Consider the following 25,150-nt stretch of genomic DNA (forward strand, 5'->3'; position numbering starts at 1 on the left):
TGGAAGACCCCATCATTCTTGCCAGTAGAGCAGTTATATTGTGCGTGTTGCTTGTGTTTACTTGTCCACTGTCTACTTTGGAAATGTAGCTGGCATGTATTACAGAAAATAATATTTGGGAATTAAAGATTATAATTCAGTCTCTGACTACTGATATTCCCATGGGTTCACTGTTTTGATTCATGAAGCCATCAACTCTTACTAGTCTGATTTCCTGATGGCGGGGGAGTCCAGAACCAGGGGTCACAGTCTAAGGATAAGGGGTAAGCCATTTAAGACAGAGATGAGGAGGAATTTCTTCACCCAGAGAGTGGTGAACCTGTGGAATTCTCTACCACAGAAGGCAGTAGAGGCCAATTCATTAAATATATTCAAGAAGGAGTTAGATATATTTCTTAAGGCTAAAGGAATCAAGGGATATGGGGCAAAAGCAGGGACAGGGTACTGAGTTTGGATGATCAGCCATGATCTCATTGAATGGCGGAGCAGGCTCGAGGGGCCGAATGGCCTACTCCTGCTCCTATCTTCTATGTTTCTATGTTTACACTTTTTTTAAATTCCTGCTGCAGGATCCATTATATTTATTCTGTATATTTGTTACATTGGAAATGTAAAATGGCTCAAATGGTTCTTCTCCATTGTAATTATTTATTATTCCCAGTCTTGAACATCTTGGCCTTTTGATTTTTAGTTTTACTGGCGTGGGGAAGGGGGTGGGTGAAAAGCTTAGAAAGGTTTTTTTTTTCCTTTTGCTTTTGTTGTTATCACTCAATACCCCATGGTAATACAAGCAGCGACACACAACATTAATTTGTTCGCAGTTCTAAATCACTTGCTGATTTTTGGACTGCATATTCTGCTTCTACATTCTTCTCCGTCAGAAGCTACAAAGTAAAAATTAACATCATTTTTTAAAAAGAATGGAGCAGTACCTAAGCCCTGGTTCGCTGCGAGCGTTGGGCATACTGTCTGATTCTCTTTCATAGTGAGGTTTGTATTTCAGAGCGATAATCCACAGGGAGAAGAAAATGGGTTGACATTTTTCATAAGTTGGCTGCTTTCCAAGCTGCGCTCGTAGGCTGTGGTTTTTGCTAGACAGCAGCTCGCAGAAGGCACCGAGATAATCTTGCAAGTTATAGATCTTTTTGTCATCCTAAAGTCTCAAATTGATGAGAAACTATATTCAGTGGGAATATACTATAACACAGAATTAATGATCACTCTGGCTGTCCTGGAAGCTTTCGTTTCATTGTGCTTAATTATGCATCTTAATTTCCTAATACAAATTTTATGAAAAAGATGGTATTGTATTTCAGCCCTGTATCATTTCAACTGTTATCAGCTGGTTCGAATGCTTTAATACTGTTGGGATTATGCTATACTTCAGGTTATGCAAAATCACTCATTTAATTTTAAGACGTGGCGTTACCTAATAGATGTCGGACACACTTGATGTCTTTATCTCATTCAAACATACAGCAGAGAAGGCGGCTATTTGGCCTATCTTGCCTGTGCCGGCTCTTTGAAAGAGCTGTCCAATTAGTCCCACTTCCCTGCTCGTTCTCCATAGTCCTGCAAATGTTTCCTTTTCAAGTATTTACCCCATTCACTTTTGAAAGTTACTATTGAATCTGCTTCCATCGCCCTTTCAGGCAGTGTATTCCAGATCATAACAACTCGCTGCGGGAGAAAAAAAATCCCCTCATCTCCTCTCTAGTTCTTTTGCCAATTATCTTAAATCTGTGTCCTCTGGTTACCGACCCTCCTGCCAGTGGAAACAGTTTCTCATTATTTACTCCCTCAAAACCCTTCATAATTTTGAACACCTCTATTAAATCTCCCCTTAACCTTCTCTTCTCGGAGGAGAATAAACAATCGCAGCTTCTCTAGTCTCGCTACATAACTGAAGTCCCTCGTCCCTGGTATAATTCTAGTAAAATCTCCTCTGCACCCTCTCCAAGGCCTAGACATCCTTCCTAAAGTGTGAAGCCCAGAATTGGACACAATACTCCAGCTGAAGCCTAACCAGTGATTTATAATGGTTTAGCAGAACTTCCTTACAACTACTTTCCTCACAGTCTACTAATGTGCTGCAGCTAAGTACACATTTTAATATAGACCCCAAAATGTTTGCTGCCTAATAAGTTTGTTATAAATTTACATCATTCACAAATAATTTGCACTACTTCCTTACCACTTCTGTTTTATTTTTAAAGAAAGTGTACTAAATCGCAAATAATTTTCATTGTAACTAGTGGGTAATTTTTCTAGATGGTGAACTAATTGATGCACACAAGTATAGCTTTATTGTACACTGCCATTGTCTTTAAGATACATCTGCTATAGTTAAAGTTTTATCTGCAGTGGTGATGGTTACCTGTCGCTGGTAGTGGGCCGTGGGTTTTAACATCTGTTATTAGCTTACAACAAGAAGACATATCCAGGCCTGTTAGTTTTCTTTTATTGAAACCCAGTTTTTCAGTAGCAAGAGTTTGTTTTGTAAATGAGAGATAGCGGAACAGATTGTTTGTTGAAAAACATTAGCTGGATCTTTTTCTGTTTCTTGGATTCAGTATAACAAAGTTTCATGATCTTTTAGTGATTTAAAAACAGTACCTTCAAACAGCTAGCGCACGAAAATTTACAACTAGATCATCACATTTGGCCACAGCAGTTTGGTTGGTGTAATGCATGAAGGTCAACTTTTTAAAAATAAAAAGTAGTACAAACCCAATTCATCACATTTTAACTTAACATTAGAAATAGGTGGTTAAACGTTTAGTAAATCTATGGAGCAGATGCACCTGTACATTGGACGCGATGAGTTTGCCAGCCTCGTTTGACTGCCGGTGATCAAATTTGGCTTAAAGTTTGAGAAACTTGAGTTCCTCTGATGGCTCAGTTAGTGATGTGCACTGCCCCGTGTGGTGCTGAGCCACACAGACAAGGAAGGGCCCAGGTTCAATCCCTGGTCTGTGGTAAGTTATCTGATCTCAGCCTGGGTAGATGCAGCAGTTGGCCTCAGTCCCCCTGAACTAGGAAGAGGAAAACCGCCAGCATTTCCATTCCTGATTTGCTATTCATGAGCCATTTGAGGGGAGGAGTTGTGTGTGTGTGAGTGTGTGTGTGTGTGTGAATATGTATGTATATGTAGATCTATATTAGATGAGAACAGGATCATGCCTGGACTGTGATGCCACCCATGGTTAAATAACCTGCTGATGTTGACTCTTTTTTTCTGATTACGCCTCTGTGAAGCACCTTGGGACGCTTTTTCTACATTAACATGCGCTATATAAATGCAAGCTGTTGTGAAGAATGGCCACTTGGACGAGGTGCCTGTGAGTAGTTGGTACTCGTGGCATCATATCCCAGCGTGAATTGGTTACTTCAGAAGAATAGGGGAATAAAATAAAAAGAATGAAATATTAAAACAAGGTACATTTAAGATAAAAACAAAGTACCAACATAGAATACTTTGAGGAAATAACAGTGCCGTTTTGATGTGCTACTGACATTAATATTTAGCCCAGTTAATTTACAAATACATATACTGTAATGATCTTGACTTTTTTTCTGGCTCGCAAAACTTTCCCACTTTATCACTGAAGTGCAGTGAATTCCCAAGTTGTTGAGGCAGACTTTTCCCATTCGTGCAAATTCAATTCAGTTGACTACAGCTATCCTTTAGTCCACTAAAAAAACTTAAATTAGCTCTGATTTTCAAAACTATCAGATTTATCACTATTTTATAGTAGGTCTATCTTTACTCATGAGAATGGAACTACAAAGGATTTTTTTTGTGCTTAAGTTTAATAACTTTGGCTGAACAATCCTTGTGGAATTTTTTTTAACTTCTTTAAACAAGCTGCAAAAGCAGCAAGCAACAGTCACGTCCTCCTGTGTTTCTTACCAAGCACAGCTCTTATCAAAGTGAAAATGCAGCCTCTGAGAAAATGGAGGCTTATATCTCTCCCATAGCCCTCACTGGGCCTTGTTAGCAGATTACAGCATTCCAGATGTACTCTTGCACACAGAACAAGGCTCATGCTATTGTGCGACTGGCTAACGATAAAAAAGAACAAAATTATTTCATGGCTTTGGGGCTGAAAGCCGAAGCTCAAATGAAGTGATAAGGTGACAGGACTTGGATATCAGAAAAGCTTCATGGCGTGTTATCTTTTAATGGAGTGCTGTTGCTTCAAGCTCCCTTGTGATGACAACAGCCCCCTCCAGAGTCGCATCGAGCAAAAGACTTCCAGAAACGGTAGCAGAAGTCTGTCGGCTGAGCGTTTTTCCCAGCGGAGGGTGGATATTTGCTTTACTCGTATCAGTGCTGGGAACTGTCTGAGCTGGCAGCAAGAGCTAGCTGGGCTCACACTTCATGACCTTCAGGGTACCAAATAACAGAACCATGTATGGCCATGGTGCATGGAGTACCCAGCTGATTGGCTAGGATGGAAGATCAAGGCCTTGAACGGCTGACAGGTGTTAGAAATGACACCACCTGTTTGCCATGTGCTGATTTAGTGATCCTGTACATTAGTGGAAGTTTAGGCAGAGTCGGTGTATAGAAGACAAAATATATGCCAAGTATTTTCAAAAACTCTCTGCAGACTTTCCACTTCAGACTAAAAGGATTTCAAGTCTTTTTCTGGCGGTTGAGGATGTAATTCTATATGGTGAAACAGTTTACGATGATTGCAGCAACAGTTTGTTCAGATGGCGTTCTAACCTAATGTTTGTATTGAAACTTTTTCACACGTTTACTCCAGCTGCTTTGAATTTCAACATACATGGGGCCGATATTACAAATGAGCACTCCTGGCACGAACACGCATCAGAAAATTGCAGGGACATTCCCCACGATTTTCTGTCCATTAAAATTAATGGACGGAAAATCAGCAGGAGCATGCCTGAGATTCCCCAGTATGTTCCTACAGAGCGCTAGGCTTCCCACCAGGACCGTGCATTCATAATATCGGCCCTTGTATATGAAAATTTCAGAGTGAACGGGTATTCCTTTTTATTTTAAAGTTCAAAGACCCCCTTTCCTTGATCTCCTTCAAGTTACATTTTGTAGGGCATTTATGTTTGCCAGCATGCTACCACATGCTAAAGCTGAATCGGAAACAAAGCTCTAGCCTGTGCTGAACTAGCTCACGTCAGCTGCATCTCTGGTGGAGCCCCGCAAAGGACCTCCGTGTTCCTGGCCTTAAAAGAGACATTGGCCCATAATTTCCACCGCCCAATGCTACACCTGGACCACTTTGGATGTGTGCTTGTCAAATGAAGAAGAGATTTGCCTCTGTCGTAACGTAACGGTTCCTATGATAAAACAGGCTCGTGTGTGAAAAATGGCTGCTTTGATGAGCTATTTTACCACGTGTGGAATCACACTTTAGGATGAATCACCTCCTGCAGTAGATGAAGAGTGAAAAATAACCAGAGTGGGAATGGAAGAGAAAACAATGACCCAGGATTAATTTGATTAAACAAATATAAAGTGAGGAAAATGTATAAAAGACATATAATTAAGCTGGTAGAAAAGGGCCCAGTTGCAATACTCTGCTGCATAAATTCAGGGTGATTTGTTCAGATTCAGGTTTGAGGCAGATTTCTAAAGTTGGTGGAGTGACACATGGCCTGATTTTTGCTCCGCGATCCTACTTCAGATTGGGCGGGATAGCAGGAAAAGTGGGGAAAATCAGGAAGAGGGTCTTCCGCTACCTTCCCCATCCCTACCTACAGTTTCCTTGTTCTGCCCCTTCGCCGCCCACTGCATGTAAATGACGGGGAGGTGGGGCATGGCATTTCCCCTGCATCCCCTACTGTGCCACTGCTGCACCCAGGGCAGTGGCAGCAATCCTGTTCGGCAGCATGTTCGAGAGAGAGAGGGGGGGTCCTCTGGCAGGTTCCTCTCCCTCTCTTAAAGCCCCCTGACTACTTCAGTGAGGCCCCACAGCTCTCATAGAGCCTTTTTTGAAATTGGGGGAAAAAAAAATCCTTGTAGCTTTTCTGTCCCCGCCCAATTTTAAGTGCTCCTGCTTTTCCTCTTGCCCCAAGTAGTACTTGTCAAATTTTGCTTAACCACAACAGCGGGCTCCCTGTTGTGGGGATTCTGCCAGGATCTTGCAGTCTTCTGTTTGATTTGCTGGGCTATCGATATTCACTGACTTAAGCTGAGGTTTATTCAGCAAGCCCCCTTCAGGTTATTACGTGAAATCTTAAACACGCATATAACAGAAATAAGCTGAACTATTTCTGTGATGACTTGGTGTATTTGAATATGCCATTAATTGTTAAAGTAATGGGCAGAAAATCTTCAATCACCAAAGTGATCTGTTCGCACAGTGCTGAGAATGTGAACCAGAGCCACTGGCCTCGATATTTACGGGACGGTGGGTGGGGAGGTAGCAAGCCGGGAAATCCCGGGAAGACGGAGGTCCTCCCGAATTTAACGGCAGGACCTCATTAAAATTTGTTTACTGCCTTTCCCAGCCGGCCAGATTGAGAGGCTGCCGCGGGGGCGGGGAGGTGGAAGCCTGCAGTAGAAGGCAGCAGCTGGGGATGGTCCCCAGTAATCGAGAAGATCTGGGGTGGAAGGGAGGGAGGGCTCGGAGCACGGCAACGAGGAGGGAGGGAGGGAGAGATTGCGGCAGGTTTGCTTCAGAGGCCGGGCGGGGAAGCACCCCTGCTCCTCCTGCCTCACAAGCAGTGCTAATAAAAAACCTGCCTGCTGGAACTGGCAGCTCCCGCCTCCCTTTAGTTCCCGGGTTTCTCGAGCCCTGGGAAACATGGCCCGGAGCCGTTCAAGACAAATGGCTGCCAAAATCTGAGCCTCATTTACATATCACTGACCCGCCTCTCCAGACCGGGTTACTCGGCCGACCCCCAAACCCGCCGTTCAGTCCGTAAGGGTGACCCCGAGCTTCCGGTCGCCTGTCATTTCAATTCACCGCTCCATTCCCACTCGGACCTCACCGTCCTTGGCCTCTTGTACTGTTCCACGGAAGCTCAACGTAAACTCGAGGAACAGCACCTCATCTTCCGATTAGGCAGCCTGCAGCCTTCCGGTCTCAATATCGAGTTCAACAATTTCAGATCATAACCTCGGCCCCCTTTCATTTTCACTTATATTTTTCCACTCCTTTCCTTTCCCCCCCCCCCCTTTCCTTTTGTTTCTCTCTCACACCTGGCAGCTATCTTTTGCCCTGCCAGTACACTTTACACCTAATCACAGCCTATTACCATCTCGTCTAGCTTCTAATCTCTTTTACTTCTTTTGGTTCTTTCATTCTTTTGTCCGATCGCAGCCCTGCCTTCGATCTAGTTCCTTTTCTCTCCAGTTTTGAAGAAGGGTCAAACCCGAAACGTCAACTCAAATTTCTCTCCACGGATGTTGCCTGACTTGCTGAGTTTTTCCAGCATTTTCTGTTGTTATTTAGGGTTAAACTAGAAGTAGACGCGTTCGCGCTGGGTTGGGAGTCGGGTTTCACACTTTTTTTTAACAAATTTAAACCCCGCCCCGCTGACCCCCTCCATCGTGGGGGGTGGGTTAAAATTCCCCCCAGAGTGTCTACTTGTTAGTGGCACTTCAAAGACGATGCTAATATCTTTTTATTCTGAATATTATTGAAATTATGCCAGATATAATGTTTTGCAAATATGAAACAGCATGCCCTAAAAGCATGAACAAGTGAATAGTAATTACAGTCCAATGTCATTTTATTTTCAGTTATGTTACATTATATTTTGTAAGGGACGAACAGAGTGCATGATAAACAAGTAATCATCAGAGACTAAAGCAGCTCGAGAGTCAGTAAACAGGAAATTAGTTGGAAGGGAGGCCAGATAGACTCAAAACCGCAAATAAAACCACACATAACAGGCAGGTATAAGTAACAGGAAAATGTAAATTATCTTGTAGAATAAAATTAAGAATGAAATGTATTAGTACTATTTTAAATAATTATATGTGCTCTCCGTAACCAATGTGTAGAAACAAAAGTTCCAAGTTATGCATTGGGGCAGCCTGCACTGGAATCTCTTGTTAGGAACAACTAGGTTAGAGATTTTCCAGCACGTCATGCAATAGCATTTTGGAAGATCAGTTTAAAATGAGTCACCAAAATGCAAAGAATCATTGCTTGTGCTTTCTGTTGTTGGTGTTAATTATGCCTCCTCTAAGGGTGCGTTCACACTCAACAAATTCATTGTCTGTGCAAAGCTTCACACCAGTGCTAATCTTGGAGTGTAAATTGGGTGCCAAGGTCCAAACTGACTCCCAAGCAAAACAGTGAAGCTACCTCCTGTGGGGAATCTTACTCGGCTTCCTTCTGGTGGCAGGTCAGCTCCTGGTGCTAGATTCGAGCAACATTTATACTGTAACTGCACGATTGGTGCAAAGCCAAAGCACTTTGCACCAATGCTGTAGTTGGATTGTGACTGCACCTTTTCATTGTAGAATTTTTGTATGTAAGGCATGACTTTTTCCTCTGTTTTGTGACTTTTTTTGGTAATGCAATTGAGCTAAATTGTTGTCGATCAAAATATGTTTTTAAATGAATAGATTAATACTGTGACAATGGGAAGTAAGAGTGTTTAGGACTGGGTAAGGGAATAGTTAGTGCTTTTAAGAAATAAGTAATTGATAGAAGTGTGAATAGTATTACATCATTAGAACACTGGAATTTTTATTTTAGTCTGTATGTTGTGACCGTGAGCCTCTGAAATTTGAGAAGCGGTGTTGTAACGTAGAAGGCTGCTGGTTCTGTGCCACCACAAACAATTTGGAAACAGCTGAGCTTTTGCAGGGCTTTCAGACAATGATGAGTAGGACAAAGCAACAGAAACCAGCGAGACTTGCAGTATCTTCTCTGGATACAAGAGTAATAATTTTAGGGTGTTGGGTAAAAGTATTTTAGAACTGCAAGGGACAAATGCGTACCTATAACTTTGGCAGTGTGGGGGTAGAGACTTTAAAAAATGGCTTTTGTTATTTTGAGGGAGCTATCTGAATTAAATAGAAGCAAAGATTGAATATAGACGATTGATGTGCATTCAATCTTGAGATTCACCTGCATGTTGTCAGAACCGGGGTTCAAAAATACTATAGCTAACTATCGTAACCGTCTGTTATTAAATGTTTCATTTTTTTTGTATAGGTAAAGATCCCTTTTTTGAAATTCATTTTCTTCCCTTTATCCTGATTCCCTGGACAATTCAGTGATTGAGAAGACAGATCTCACTCCCAGGGTTTCGCCAGTGCTACTCTGAAGCTTGCTCCGGGGAAGTGTGCAACAGTGGCCTGCTGACGAATCTCTCTCTGACCCATTGTGCAAGAGCTCACGTGGTCAGAGAGAAGGAACTGGAATGTTTGGGCCCAACCTCTGGGGGTTTCCCCTTGTAGTTAGGGAGGGGCGGGGGCAATGCTGCAGCTGGCCAAGCATTGGTTAATGAGGAACAGCACCTCAACTTCCGATTAGGCACTTTACAGCCTTCCGGACTCAATATCGAGTTCAACAATTTCAGATCATAACCTCGGCCCCCATTACATTTTTGCTTATATTTTATCCACATCCTTGTTTTGGGCCTTTCCCCCCCCACCTTTTTTTTCCTCTCTCTCCCACATGGCAGCTGTCTCTCATTCTGCCAGAACATTTCACACCTAATCAAGAGCCGTCTTTTGTCTCCACTAGTCCTATCACCATCTCGTCTCGTTTTCAATACCTCTTAATGTCTCTTCACTTCTTTTGTTCTCTCCCAGCCCTGCCTTTCCATCTATTTCATTTCCTTTCCAGTTTTGAAACAGGGTTAGACCCGAAATGTTGACTCTATTTTCTCTCCACGGATGTTGCCTGGCCTGCTGAGTTTTTCCCAGCATTTTCTGTTGTTACATTGGTTAATACTGTGCCTGCGGCCAATTGCTTCACCGCTACTGGGGCACTCCTGGACACCAATCGAGACAGCTGCCTGGCCATTGGAGCCTTTGCAGGTACAAGTGGACTCAGACACTGGGCCTCAGCCCACTAGTTCATCAGTACTGACCCGTCAATGCCAGTATGAATCTCAGACACAAACCTAAAGCAAGATTTTGATTGAACAGCTGCCAAGGCATTGACTGAGGAGGCAGCTGTTTGGAACCTCATTAAAGAGGTCTTTGACTTCTCTGTGTCACCAGTCATGGAGTTCCCTTCTCCAGCCTATTGCAATCTTGCCCCAGCCATCCTCTCTACCAGCCCTAAGCAAGACTCTCTTAGTGATCATTGACCATACTGTAAACTCTGGGCCTTAATTTAACTCTTTCTCTGCCCCCCCCCACAACAAGCAGGGGTGGGGGGGTTAAATATGGGGAACATGTCCCCAATACGCCAGCAGATAGTAGGGCATCCGAGCATGGTGGGGCACATCATTAACATAATTAAATCGGACTCCCACAGTGCAATAAGTCCTTGAGCATCACACGCTGAGGACAGCTACATGAAGCACTTGAGTAAAAATAAACACTTGGCAGACATGCAATGCTCATTTATAGGAATATAAATTGGTTTTGCTTTATTTCAGCCTTGTCCAGAGAATTAGTTTTGGTTAGTGCAGGATAAAGTAGCAGCAGATGCAACGATAGGCTTCGATGATCATTGGCACAGTTCAAAGGATAATGTTGGGAATGGTACTTTGGGCCACTGCACAATGAACAGGTCCGTTAATGAACTGAGCGGCCCAGCCAATCAGATGAATTTCTCCTCTGAGAGAGCCTGGTGTACTACTACTCTTGGCTGCAAAGTTGTTTCAGTAACAACATCCTCGGTTATTTTCAGTGTGACCTCTGCTGCCGGCTGCAGGCAGGCCTCCTCCTTCACAGTAGGACCCTTTGCACAGCACAACTATGGAGCATCCAGCAACTGTCAATGTTCATGAACAATCATAATTCAAATAGTTCTCCTTTAAGAAACTACCTCCTACAAGGGCAGAATGGGGCTGGCCCTTAACTCTTGTGTCATACGGGTAGGATGTGCACACTGTGTGAATCAGGTGTTTATATTATGAAATCCCACGAGTTGATTTGAATGTAAATTAATTTCTTGCACAATTCATGTGTGAGTACAGGAAACTCTTTGGTATCCGGCACCGATGGGACCGGCGTGTTGCCAGTTGATCAAAAGTTCTGGATGACGGAGAGGGTTATCTACCGAGGCTATTTTTAACAAAGGAAAATAAAAAAAATCAAGAAATGTGCAGTATACAGTAATTGGGTATTCACCTACAGAATGTTGTGTTAAATGGATGGTGGAAGATGCTTGATTAAGTACAATACTGCCAGTTGAGGGTAATGCAATGCAATGACTACCAGCAGTGTGGGAGACACACAGTACCCCTGTAAAATGGCGGATCAGAAGAGAATACCGGCAGCGCGGGAGAGTCAGACTCCTGTTACAGGGGTATTGAGGTGTTCCGACTCCCGACCGCGCCAAGAAGTCGAGTAGTGCAGTTTGGAGAACTACCCCCACTGACTAACTCGGCCACCGTGGGAGACTTGGACTCGGACACATTACTGGTTATTGAGGTGTTGTTTTCGGAGCGAGAATTTTGCCGGTTAATAGAGAGTTCCGGATTTAGGTGCCGTTTAAATGAGAGTTTTCTGTACTATGCACCAGCAATCTTGTGGCGCACTGGTCGAGTGCATGAAATGTGCCCTTGTGAAATTTCCTGGCTGCCGCCCCCCAGACACACACACACACACACACACACACACACACACACACACTCTGCTAGCGGAAAATGCACTCCTGTATGTAAGATCTGCATCATACTCCGAGTCTTACATAGAAACATAGAAGATAGGAGCAGGAGTAGGCCATTCGGCCCTTCGAGCCTGCTCCGCCATTCAATGTGATCATGGCTGATCATCCAAATTCAGTACCCTGTCCCTGCAGCACGGTGGCATAGTGGTTAGCACTGTTGCCTCACAGCGCCAGTGACCCGGGTTCAAATCCGGCCTCGGGTGACTGTCTGTGTGGAGTTTGCACATTCTCCCCGTGTTTGCGTGGGTTTCCTCCGGGTGCTCCGGTTTCCTCCCACAGTCCAAAGATGTGCGGGTTAGGTTGATTGGCCATGATAAAAAAATTGGCCCTTAGTGTTAGGGGTGATTAAATACGTGGGGTTACGGGGATAGGGCTTGTGTGGGATGGCTGTCGGTGTAGGGACCGGGTGCTAGGGTTTGGATGATCAGCCATGATCTCATTGAATGGCGGAGCAGGCTCGAGGGGCCGAATGGCCGACTCCTGCTCCTATCTTCTATGTTTCTATGTTTTGGTCCATTTCCCGCCAGGTAGCCGGCCAAATCAACATCCTAGCCGATGGCCGGGAGCGAATAGCATCGGCAGGAGGTCACAGCCGGGGCGCTTGGGGACGATCCCCGGCAATCGGGGTGGGGGGGGGAAGAGAGGCTGCGACAGGAAGGGGAGGAGAGAGGAGGGCTGTGGGGGGCGGGGGAGGCTGCCGATTGGGGCGGGTGGGGGTGTTGGGCGAAGATCTGTGTATTTAACTGCAAAGATTTGATGGTTTTAGTCTACCACCTCAATATGGTCAGCAACCAGAACCTGCTAGGGCCCAAGTAGTCTCATTCAGAGAAGGTAGGCCCAGGTTTTGCAAGCTTCAGATGGGGCAGTACACCGGTACATTTTCTGGTAATCTTTTAAGGTACAAACCAATATGGCAAGCCTTCTGTGAAGGAGAAAAGCAGTATCCCCTTAGAAGGAGTCCGAGCTCATCTGCATTTGTGGTAATATGTACAGCAGGTTATGGATCCCACCACCAGGTTGGTTTTCCCTTGCAAGCTGAGCAGCTTGGGCACATCCTTTTCATTTATTTGCAGGAAATATAGGTAGAACCAGTCTGTTGTGTATATTATGGAAAGAATTACCTGGTTTGGGGGGGGGGGGGGAAGTAAAGGATAAATTGTATAATGTATCAAATGTTATTTTTCTGATATTATGAATAATAATCACTAAATAAACTGGCAATTTGTGAGAGAGTAAGCAGGGAAATGTTTGTTTCTCCATTTAGATTTTTGCATGGTTCTATACCATTGATTTTATTCCTGCTTCTTATGTGTGTACAAGATGAACACTGAAGAGGGACTGCATGTAACTTAGTAATGCATATCAGAGGTCAAAAATAGTGTTCCAAGTCTGTTACTAATGGGCATATAAATCACTGGTCCCAATTCCAAAGTCACAACTGGTCCAGATGCTGAAAACTCAAACAACGTTGATTTTCGTAGGTTATCGGGATTATAGTCAGATGAAGTTTTCCCCTTTCCTAGATCTATTTGTTTGGCTTTTTTTGTAGTTTCCGTTGAGTGATCATTTCCTCTCTCATTTTTCTCTCTTTATTTCCATTGTCTTCACTTTCTGATCTCGTCTTCTGTGAAATAATGTATCTTTTTTTTTAGGAAGAAGCACTTTAAGTAGATTAAATTTACCCCACTTTGATCTTGGTCTGTGTATTCATTGTTGATCCTGCACATCCAAGCTTCCAAATAATTGTTGTGTACCCAGGACAAGAAAAGGCTATCATTCTCATCCCATTGTTTTAGCCAATTCAGGAATCCTCTGTCAAAAATTCCTCTGACCCATTACAAGTGGCAACGCCTCAATTTAAAAAAGTCATCCTTGTTTTCAAATGCCTCCATGGCCTCGACCCTCCCTATTTCTGTAACCTCCTCCAGTCCTTCAACTCTCCGAGATCCCTGCACTGCTCCAATCCTGGCCTCTTGTACATCCCCTATTTTAATCGCTCCACCATTGGCGGCGTGCCTTCAGCTGCTGTGGCCCTAAATTCTGGAATTCTCTCCCTAACCCCCTCCACCTCTTTGACCTCCTTTAAGACGCTCTTTAAAATCTACCTCTTTGACCAAGCTTTTGGTCATCTGTCCTAATATCTCCTTATGTGGATTGGTGTCAAATTTTGTTTGATAATCGCTCCTGTGAAGCGCAGTGGGATGTTAAAGGCGCTATATAAATGCAAGTTGTTATTGAAGCACTGTAACGAATCACTCCCACTGCCATCATTGTAGACACACTGGGCTGGATTTTCATTGAGGAGGCGGGACTACAACTTTCGGGGTTGTAGTCCCGCCTCCATCAAGTTGTAGCCAACTCACGCGATTTTGACTTGATTGACCTTGTTGAGCCCGCCCAGCGGGCTCAGCAGGCCAATTAAGGGCCACCCGGCAACAGGTGACGTCACAGATTGACATTTCATCTGTCAAGACCTTTTGACAGATGAAATATCAGCGTTTTGACAGCTGTTTGAAGCTGTCAAACACTGACGATCTGTACTCCAAGTTAATTCCTTCCTCTCAGGATGATTTAGAGATCTCTCTGGAACAGAAAGCTGAATGCTGCAATTTTTGACAGATCGCGGCCATTCTGCTTTCTGTGCCGGTGAGATGAGAGACACCCGAGACCTGAAGGAAGGAAGGCTGTAAAGGTAAGTAAAACTTCTTTAAACACACTTACCTCTTCACTCATGCACCCATCACTCACCTGAACACCGGACATCTCGACCCCTCCAAGCCCTTCAGCCCGACGGCCCGCCTCGCTAACTTGGCGTGGTTTGGAGCCATCGGGAATCCCACACTTCAAGAATAAAAATAGGGATTAGGCTAAAAACTGCCTGTTAACTACCTGTTAACAGGCAGTTAATTGGCACTAATCCCCTTCCCGTCTCGGGGAGGCGGGTCCCAGTGCGGGTTGGGTACCCGCCTCCTTTGAAACTGGCATGGAGGCGGGTTGGGTGCGGGATGGGTTCGTGCCCCCCAATTTCGAGATTTTAACCCCCCACACACCTCCAGTCCCGCCTCCACGGCCCAATGAAAATCCTGCCCACTTACTTCTTACAAGATGAAATCTGTCAAGATGGGTTCTTTCTTAACTAAAAATGATGCCTGACCTGCTACATCAAAGATATAAAATACAGTGAACATGGGCGATAAAGCTGCTATAAACTTCATGTATTTCATTAAAAGTGAATGAGAACCAACTTTATTTTACTGCTTCCTGACCCAAAATGAGTTCCTGATGGTAAAACAGGTCTCCCATTTTTAACTGATTGATAAATAAGTACCTGTCGATTTTGGAATGCACACTCCTACAGCTGTTTAGTTTTGCTGCAGTCATGCAGTTTTCTTATTATTTAGTGCAAAGGTGGCTGCTTTCAGTCATAGTTCCAGATTTATAAAGATGCTCACTAAAACTGGATAAGTGTTTGGGGTGGTGGTGGGCGAGAGGGGGGTCATAAACTTTATATATCTATCGGTGAACAGTTATTGTCATAGCAGGTTTGTAGTTTTGTGTGAATTTTCCAATTGTATTTCAGACCTTAAGAAAAAAAGGACATAATGACTGTGATAGCCCAGACCCAGATGATTCTTTTGAGCACAGTCCGCTCATGGAGGACAAATACAGAAAGCTTAATGAAGATAATGATGTAATGTTCAAGCGATATGGTGTAAGTACCTTCATCTGGTATTCTTTGTGTTGGTTCTTTAAATCTGCTAGGCGCTTAACAAGAAAGAACACAGAGGCTGCGACAGTCCAGAGCCTGACTCATCATACGTGCTCACCCCACACACAGAGGAAAAATATAAAAAAATAAATGAAGAGTTTGATAACATGATGAGGAATCACAAACTCGCAGTAAGTAGATTTTGGCATATGGTCCCTTTGCTTGAGAAGACTTTGATTTCCTTGCTACTCGATTGCCTGCTCTTTGACCGAAGAAGGCTGCATGAAGACAACTGAACATAGCGTGAAGGAACACAGAATGAGACCTAATTTACAAAACATGTACCTAATCTCATGAGCTGATTTAGAACTAACTCATTTAAATTACCATGGCTGGAATGAATCACCCTTTTCATACTGTGTAATTTCAGTTATTGCACGCCTCCGGCATTATTATGATTTTCCATCTCACAACTCATTATCACCGTGATGTATAATAATGTGTGTGTGGATTAATGTACAGAATAACTCACTCTAACATTTGTAGTTTGGACATGGTGTGTGCCAAGCTGTTCTGAACTTTTGTTAAGGTGTTCTGTGTTGTCTTTGGCAGAATGTGTCCTGTTTTCTCAATTGCAACTGAAAATTGATAGGCTTTGTAGCTTTGACTTTTGAAATTGGAAAATTCTTACTGCCCTTTGGATTAATCAGCCAGTAAATGATAAATTTCATTAATCAAGTAATAAACATAGTAAGCATTTTATTTTTGAAGAAGGCTCAACTTATTCCGCTGGCTTTCTCCACACACATCCCATTTTTAAAATTTGAGTAAACCTATTTGAAGGGGAGAATACAAAACCAGATATTAAACGGAGTGTTAGTAGAACCAGCTGTTTGAATTATGTTCCTGCCCTTTAGATGTTTTTTTTTACATGCTTGTATATAAAACAGACCAAAATATTCCAAGGCATTGACTGCGTTGAAGTTTGAGTGCTGAATTGTAGTGGTGGTAGAAGAATATACATTGCAAGCCAATTTGAGCCACGGTTGTGAAGGGTTTAGATAGGTTAAAGGAGCTGGGCATGTGACAACCAAGATATACTTGCTCTCGAGGCAGTTCAGAGAAGGTTCACTCGGTTGATTCCGGAGATGAGGGGGTTGACTTATGAGGAAAGGTTGAGTAGGTTGGGCCTCTACTCATTGGAATTCAGAAGAATGAGAGGCGATCTTATCGAAACATATAAGATTGTGAGGGGGCTTGATCGGGTCGATGCAGGGAGGATGTTTCCACTGATGGGTGAGACTAGAATTAAGGGGCATAATCTTAGAATAAGAGGCTGCCGTTTCAAAACTGAGATGAGGAGAAACTTCTTCACTCAGAGGGTAGTAAATCTATGGAATTTGCTACCTCAGAGAGCTGTGGAAGCTGCGACATTAAATAAATTTAAAAAGGAAATAGACAGTTTCCTAGCTGATAAGGGAATTAAGGGTTATGGGGAGCGGGCAGGGAAGTGGACGTGAGTCTAGGTTCGGATCAGCCATGATCCTATTGAATGGCAGAGCAGGCCCGAGGGGCCGTATGGCCTACTCCTGCTCCTACTTCTTATGTTCTTATGTAACATTTTGATGATTACATGATAGAATAATTGGACAACTTTAAACACATATTCTGAGTGCAATTTTATATATTGTTTAGCAAGTTGTTTCTAATTCCATTCTATTTTGCTTTTCTGTGGCAAATGTAGGGTATATCCAATTAATTTAATTTAACTTTATGCATACAACAATAGAGGAGGTCTAACGGACTACACCTGCATGTATCAACTCCTGAATCTAAATTGGGCCCGTCACCATAAAATGGCATCAGTTGTCTCTCTGGTAGTTCAGTAGGTAGATGCATTAATTTTGCAATGCAATGCTGGAGACCAGGAACGCCCGAGAGTTGTTCCCCAGCCTGTGCTAAATTAGCGAATCTAAGGGCAGGGGTGAGGGTGCTAAAACTATCTGTGTGGAAATATTGGCTAAGGTTCTTAAATCCACTAACCATTGTTGGAATTATATATATTTAGCTGGTGAGTGAGGATGTCATTGGGCTCAGCTGTGAGAGCTGTTAACGCTCACTGCCCTGGCTTGCATGTGAGGAATAAACACTTGGGCCCAGGTGCTTGCCTGGAAAACTGGACCCCAGCATGAGTCACTTCCTCAAGAGAGGAGGAGACAATATATGAAGGTTGGGAGTGAAAATGCCATCAAAGACTAGGGGATGCTGAGCCACTGATTTATAATGGCAAGTTGCCAGATACATGTGGAAGGGTGTTTTCTAGTAGAACCAATAAGAAATGTTGTTTTGCACCATTCGACATAATTCATCCAGAAGCAATTCTTGAAAGAATGTAATCAAACATGTCACCATGTAACAAAATTTAAAGCTGTAATTACAGGAAGCTTAAACGTTGAGTTTTCCAGAAAATTTGTCAATGTTCAAATATCAGTTTTATGTTTCCGTTCATTTAAATGATCTACAGCTGACTGCAAAATGGCACAGTCAATATGGCACAAGCAAGTTAGCAAAGCAACATTACTTCCGGTTTCACAATTTAAAACATGTCATTGTTGACAATACTCTAAAATGCAGCGCTTTGCCTTTTAGATTGCTATTTCTTTTTTAAAATTCCGCTGGATCATTTTATAATAGATAAGGTTAACTTCCATGATCCAGCCCAAGAATTTTGTAATTTGAAACTTGGTTCCAGAATCACGATTGCATCTACGACTTTTAAATTGGAGTTTAACATCTGCTTCAAATTTTATTGCAAATTCTGAAAAGATTGAGGAAAATTACTGCACCTGGTTTCCACCATAAAACATAACCTTCAGGCTAAATAAAATTGAAGTACCGAGGGATCTCCATATTTCTCCTTTCGAAGACATAGTTCACTATTTTACTGCAATTGGTGACTTGCAGATATTTTCATTTTTCCACGAATCCCTGCAAATTTTGCTTTTTGAAAAAAAAATTACCATTTGAAATTTGCACAAAATGTCATTATTAAGGATCTTGTTACAGTACAATATATTTGTTTATTATTATAGAATTCTTGATTATTACTTGACCTAGAACTTTAATCTTTCAATACAATGCCTGTCAAATGATGTGTGCTATTTAACCTTTTTGCATTTAACTTTGTGCTGTTTTTGAGAAATGTACTAATCTGTACTGTAAAATTACAATAATGTACTAATAGAAAAGGTAACTAATATTTATTCAGTCTGTTTGTTTTTGCTGATGTATTGTTTCATGTTTCCGCTGGCTCTCAATGTTCAATTATACAAACAACATTGTATTGAACGTTCTTATAATTAATGTCCTTTGTGCTGGTTTTACTTGAAAATGGATAATATCACAACTGGAAAACTAGAGTACAATATTTGACGAGCACTACACTTCTATGAAAAAATATTTTCCACCATCAATTATTAATAGCACCTGATCCAGTAAAAAAAACTGTGATCTTTCATTTCTGTGGTTTAAATTGGCGCTGTTATGCTCACTGCTCTTTGGTCTTGATTGCCACTGGTACATCGAAGTGCACCAATTCATGAGCTCATATGTTCTACTGCACTGTAATTAAACAAAATTATTATTCCAGCCTTCACATTTTAATGTGGTAAAATTCAGGAAAATAATTTTAAAGTAGGAAACATCGGTAGTTCCATCTAGTGCATTTCTTTCCGATCCAGATTATTACTGAGTAGATTTCCAGAGTCCTCATTGACGGTGCGGCCCATCATCCTCCGCCACAGCATATTGCAACCTCATGGGCTGGTTGCCGCAATTGTCGCTCCTTGACTTGTGAGAACTGAGAAAAATCGGCCCCTGTACGTACAGATAGCCGATGCTGGTGAAATAGCAGAACCAAGCCTTTTAACACCAATTTAGGGAGGCATAAAACGGGGCAGGGGTAAGGGTTCTTGGACTAATGAAAAGTGTAAGTCCTTGCCTTTGTGCTGAAGGTTGCTCGCTTGTGTGTGGCAGTTAGTAGATCCATACTCATTGTAGCATTTTAGGATGTGAGAATGTATTGTTGCAGGAATTTAATGTCTAATATGCTAGATTAAAACCATTTCTGCACATCCTAAACTTAGTTAATCGCGGTACATCTTTGCCATTCACTTTATTGAAATGACTTGGACTAACAATGGAATAACAGAATTTTTTTTTATTTCTTTGCAGCCCGGTTTGCCGCCACAAAACTTTGCGATGCCAGTTGCAGTTCCTGTGAGCAACCCGAATACCCTATCGTACAGCCACCCAGGGAGCTCTCTCATAACTCATTCATTGGTAACCACATCGCTAACAGATACCAGCATGCTTTCGCCACCCCAAGCCACACTGCCCAGAAACGTCGTGTCGCCGGGGGCGCCACAGAGACCACCAAGCGCTGGTAATGCCGGTACTTGTATTTCTATCATAGTCAGAACACTGGTGTAGAAGGTGACCACGTAATTCGAAAGGCTCTTAGTTAGAAAGATACCGTACACTGGGATAGTAAATAAATTCATTAGAAAGCTGCCACAAAATGGAGTAACTTGACGGCATCGAAATAAGATTTAAACCCTCATAAATACCCCCAGATAGTCAGCATTTTTCCTAATTAAGTCATGAGGGTAATTTTGTGTTTTCGCACCTCCGTCTGGGAGCCTTCCCCGTTGTCGGCACATATTAGAAGATCGGAGGCATTCCGCACGTGAATTTCCGGCCATTATATGGTCAGAAAATTGTGGACAGCGTACCCCTGAATCTCTGATATGTCCTCCCAACTGGCAAGGCTTTCTGCTGGAAAATTACCCCTTCAAGTCACATCCCTGACGACAGCACTAAAATTTCTTTACAAAGTGTTAGCAAAACAAACATGAACCCTCTCGACTACCTTAACAAAAACTTTGACAAAAGGGCAAGGATAATACTATTTATCTTCTAATCTGCCATCTCTTGTTCTTCAAGCTGTACCATTTTAAATTAAGAAATTCAATAAACTCTGACATAACAAGTATAGGGAAAACATTTGTTGAAGAAGCATCAGCATATATTTATAGAAATTAGGAAAGAAATGAATGTTCTTCAATTTAAAACTTTAACGAGGACAGGATTTAGAGCTGAATAGACTGAACTGTTTAATGAAACCACAATCTAAGTTTACAGAAACTGTTTTGAGGTGAATTCACACTGTACAACAGCAGCATGCACATTGTGTATCAAATTTCTCAGCCTTGTATTTTAACAAAGACATTAATCATTTCTTTTTAAACTGGTTACCGCCTACATTAAGATAATATACAGATGAATTTGATATATGCTATTATTACATGATTTCTGTCCCACTTGTATTTGTTAAAATGCCTGTTGCTGTTTGCCCTTTCAAAGTGTCAGCTAAGCTTAGTTGGTAGCTCTGTCATCTCTAGAGTCGGCAGGTTGTGGGTTTAAGCCCCATCACAGACTTGAGTGTAGTACTAAGAGAGTTGCTGCATTCTCAAAGATGCTGTCGATCAGATGAGACATTTAAACTAAGGGCCCAGCTACCATCTCAGGTGGATGGAAAAGATCCCATGCTCTTTTTAATGAAGAGCAGGAGCTGCCTCAGTATTCCTCCATCAGCAATCAAAGAAGCAGATTATTTGGTCATTCATTTGATGTTTGTTGGACCCTGTGCACTAGTTGCCTGCTTAACAACAATGATTGCACTTCAAAAGCAATCCATTAACTGTAAAGCACTATTGGACATCCTGAGGACGTGATGAGGTTTTATAAAGCTCTATAAATGCAACCTAAGTTTCTTTTTAAGTTAAGCTTTGAGATTTTTTAAATTACAACTCCAGATGTTTATTACAACTTTATACAGGAAACTCTTGTTTAAACGGCACCTAAATATCTGGAATTCTCTATTAACTGGCAAAATTCTCGCTCCGAAAACAACACCTCACTAACCGGCAATGTTGCCGAGTCCGAGTCCGAGTCTCCCGCGGTGGCCGAGTTAGTCAGTGGGGGTAGTTCTCCAAACTGCCACTACTCGACTTCTTGGCGCTGTCGGGAGTCGGAACACCTCAATAACAGGAGTCTGACTCTCCCGCGCTGCCGGTAGTCTCTTCTGATCCGCCATTTTACAGGGGTACTGTGTGTCTCCCACGCTGCTGGTAGTCATTGCATTGCATTACCCTCAACTGGCAGTACTGTACTTAATCAAGCATCTTCCACCATCCATTTAACACAATATTCTGTAGGTGAGTACCCAATTACTGTATACTGCACATTTCTTGATTTTTTAATTTTTCTTTGTTAAAAATAGCCTCGGTAGATAACCCTCTCCGTCATCTGGAATTTTTGATCAACCGGCAACACGCTGGTCCCGTCGGTGCCGGATACCAAAGAGTTTCCTGTAATAGAGTTTGAAATTGCTGAACCCGGCAAACTATTCAAATTCTTTGCAGCGTACGATATTACATAATACAGTTTGAAAAGTAAAAGATTACATAGTAACTATAACATGCACATTAAATAGATAATCATCATGGTATTTTATCGTATTAATTTCCTCCCCCAAGTGCAGTCAAGTTAATTAATGGTGGTTTCATCAAAAAATTGAGAACGAAGTACTGGAGTCGTGTTGCAGTAAACTCTATTGTACACACATCCTGATCTGTAGCTGTAATCTATTAGTGAATAATCTACTTGACTTACATTTCTTGTATATATTTTTCAACATATGTCATTATTTTAAAAAGATTCTGTTAAGTATTAGTCTGTTAAAATGCTGCACATTTAAGATGCAACTTTAAAAAGCCTTATTCTAATTTTTTAAAAATATATTTGCAGTGAAAAATCCATACTTTTTTTTTAAAAAGCAAAGAAATTTATTTTGATGTTCTATCCAAAAGTACATCTAGGACCAACTTTGTTGCTACTAAATTGCCGATGTGTTTCTGCTGCCTTTGTTTTAAAGCTGGATCTCTCCTCTCTTTTATTTTAGGTGGAATGATGGGTGATCTTACAATGCCAAATGGTGCAGGCACCAGCCCTGTGGGTAAGCACGAATTCTGACGTAGACTGAATACTTCCGGCTTTGTTTAACCTGCTGTCCCTAGAAACAAGAAATGAATGTTACGGCACTCTGGGGTAGATCTTGACTTTTTGCGATAGTGTAAAACAGGTGATAGCGAGCCGGTTTTACATCTCTCGCGATTTATTTCCATTGACTTCAATCGGGAGAGATGTAGAATGGGCTGCCGGCTGGCTGTCGCCCGTTCTACACAGTTGCACAAAGTTGATCTGGAATCTTCCTCATCCTTTCAACTTCTACTTACAAATAGGAGATTGCCAGCATTCTACAGAGGTTTAGTCACCGAGAAACTTTCCTTTTAAGAAATTTATGCTGTTGTGCTGCCATTTTGGTCTGATGATCTTCGGCCTACTTTCTGGTCAGTGTTTTGTTCTGAATGGTGCCCGTAGTATTTTTTTTCTTCTGTTCTCCATAGTAACATTGACTGTTCTCCATATACATCAGAACAAATCTGTTTGTTGTCATTCATCATTTACTTTTGTTCACTGGTAGCAAAAGATAAAAACTCCAAGAATATTTCCATAATCCTTTTCAAAGATTCTTTAACCTTCGAGAAGTTTTAATGGAATTTCACTTTTGCTTGGTCTTCAGTGCCATGTTCTGCATTGGTGCAACTATCTAACAAAGAGATTAATACAAAGCATGCGCTAAAACCTGGAACTTGCGATCTGCTGTGAATCTTCTTGACAGATCCACCGCATCCCTGGGAAAAGGGCCTCCGCGGGCGGAGAGTTGCGTTATTTGCCCAGCGAATGCCTGTGAAATTCTTACGCCTGGTAAAAGCAAGGCCTGCGTAAGAGTTTTAAAAAACATAAAAATATTTTTTTTCATTCATTTGAACATTAAAACACATGTACAATAAGGTAAGGTTATTTTTAGCTCCTTTAAAACATTTAATTTTTCAAAAAAATTGCATTTTTGTTTTAATTGTATTGCATTTTAATTAATTTTAAATATGTAATTTTTAAAATGTATTTGTAATGTTGAATGTATTTTTTTATGTCATCCCCATTCATGCTTATGAAGATTCCCTATGTACGGAACCTCCATAAGTATGAATGGGGATCCCCCTTCTTTGATTGGTTGGGCCGGCCCACGTGATCCCAGGGGCGCTTGTGAACCGCCTGCACCCCTGGGGTACGTGGGCCTCTGCGTATGCCTACGCACAAAGGCCCAGGAGCGCGAGTCTCCATGGATCCCGAGGCAGAAGGTAAGGTCGTAGATTTTTTGCCGGTCGGTGGCATCCGCCTCTGACTGCAAATTCAGGCCCCATGACTCAAATATGGATCGAACATCTCTGGGTACGAAAGGAAGTTTCTCATCGAAAAAATTCTCAATTCCAGTAGTTTTTCGGTGTCCTTTTTCTTTTGAAGTCCGATTATCAGATGAATTTAAAATTATAATTCATAAGTATAAAAGCTGCATTGAACGATATGATTATTATGTATGTATGCAAGAGGAAAGTGACATCAAATTTGCATTTGCCAACAAAGAATTTTCAGACAGCTGGAATTTTAATAACAAATTTACAATCAAAAAACCATCAGCTCATTCAGATGCAGAAATCCCTACAAGTTTCCTCAGTACAGTCATTAACAATACAATTGAGCAAACCAATCTGATCTAAAATCAAAGGACCCTTTTGATCTCTTGGAACAGTGGCCACCATCTAAACTGTAATTAAAACAAAATTGTTCAAATCCACTTGTCCAGGGGAGTCTCCTCGAAAATTAAACAGTTGATCACATTAAAAGTTGACATGGACTACAAGCCAATGAGACAATAATTACAGTGGGATGGCCTGATGTTGCATATAAAGGCAAAGATGACATTACCATGCCAGTGTCCTGCATGTAGAATTTGATCAGATAGCGGACATGGGTGCCACGTACTGAACTTTGGCTTTTCATGAAATGGTAACCAAAGTAACATTTTAAGTTTGTACCATCAGTTCAGTTCTACTTGCCAAGCAGTGAACCATCTGTATGAATACAGTAAAGAATAAGGGGGAAAAATTCAGTTGGTTGCGCCACCCGTTAGCGCCTTAAGAGGGCGCTAAGTGGGGCGCAAACCAACTAGCGCCCGGGCACGGCACTGCCCACGCCTCCCACAAAATTCAGTGGGGGGTTAGTGCTGGCGCTAACCGTTACCGCTGCGCCGCTGGCGATGATGTCATCGGTGTGCGCAGCGCCACGCTCACGCCCCGACCGCGATCTTCGGGAGCGCCCCCTGATTTACCGCCGGACGCTATGTCCGACAGGGTCAGGGTGGCGTACCTGCGGCCGGGGAGGCGCAAATTAAAGGCGAGGGCCTAGAAATTGAGTGGGCTTAGCGCCCAATTAGTGGCGCTAGAGGGCCTTGCGCCGGACTTATAGCCGTTTTGCAAATTGACTTGGGCCTTACCATTGGCGTTAGCCGGTAGCGCTGCGCCGGCACCGATGACGTCATCTGTGTGCGCAGCGTCCCGGTTGCCATGGTAACCCGGCCCCAAGCCCAAATTCAGTTGCGCCCGCCTCGCCCGTG

The 25,150-nt window shown here is 42.4% G+C and overlaps 1 protein-coding gene across 8 annotated transcripts in view; it reads left to right on the plus strand.

The window, feature by feature from the left end:
* The window catches only part of mef2aa (myocyte enhancer factor 2aa), a 225,562-nt gene that overhangs the window by 165,402 nt on the left and 35,010 nt on the right, over positions 1 to 25,150 (plus strand). For 6 of the 8 annotated variants that reach the window (XM_085968809.1, XM_085968808.1, XM_085968807.1 and 3 more), the window contains 3 exons: positions 15,567 to 15,704; positions 19,747 to 19,957; positions 22,538 to 22,591. In XM_085968809.1, coding sequence (XP_085824935.1) covers positions 15,567 to 15,704; positions 19,747 to 19,957; positions 22,538 to 22,591 — 403 coding nt within the window. Of the gene's footprint in view, positions 1 to 15,384; positions 15,517 to 15,566; positions 15,705 to 19,746; positions 19,958 to 22,537; positions 22,592 to 25,150 lie in introns of all 8 variants that reach the window. The other 2 variants (XM_085968812.1, XM_085968815.1) reach the window with 1 other exon arrangement.

Source organism: Somniosus microcephalus, chromosome 27 (genome assembly GCF_052327205.1).
Source record: "Somniosus microcephalus isolate GS21.2 chromosome 27, FLI_Smic_1.0, whole genome shotgun sequence".
Lineage (NCBI taxonomy): Eukaryota > Metazoa > Chordata > Chondrichthyes > Squaliformes > Somniosidae > Somniosus > Somniosus microcephalus.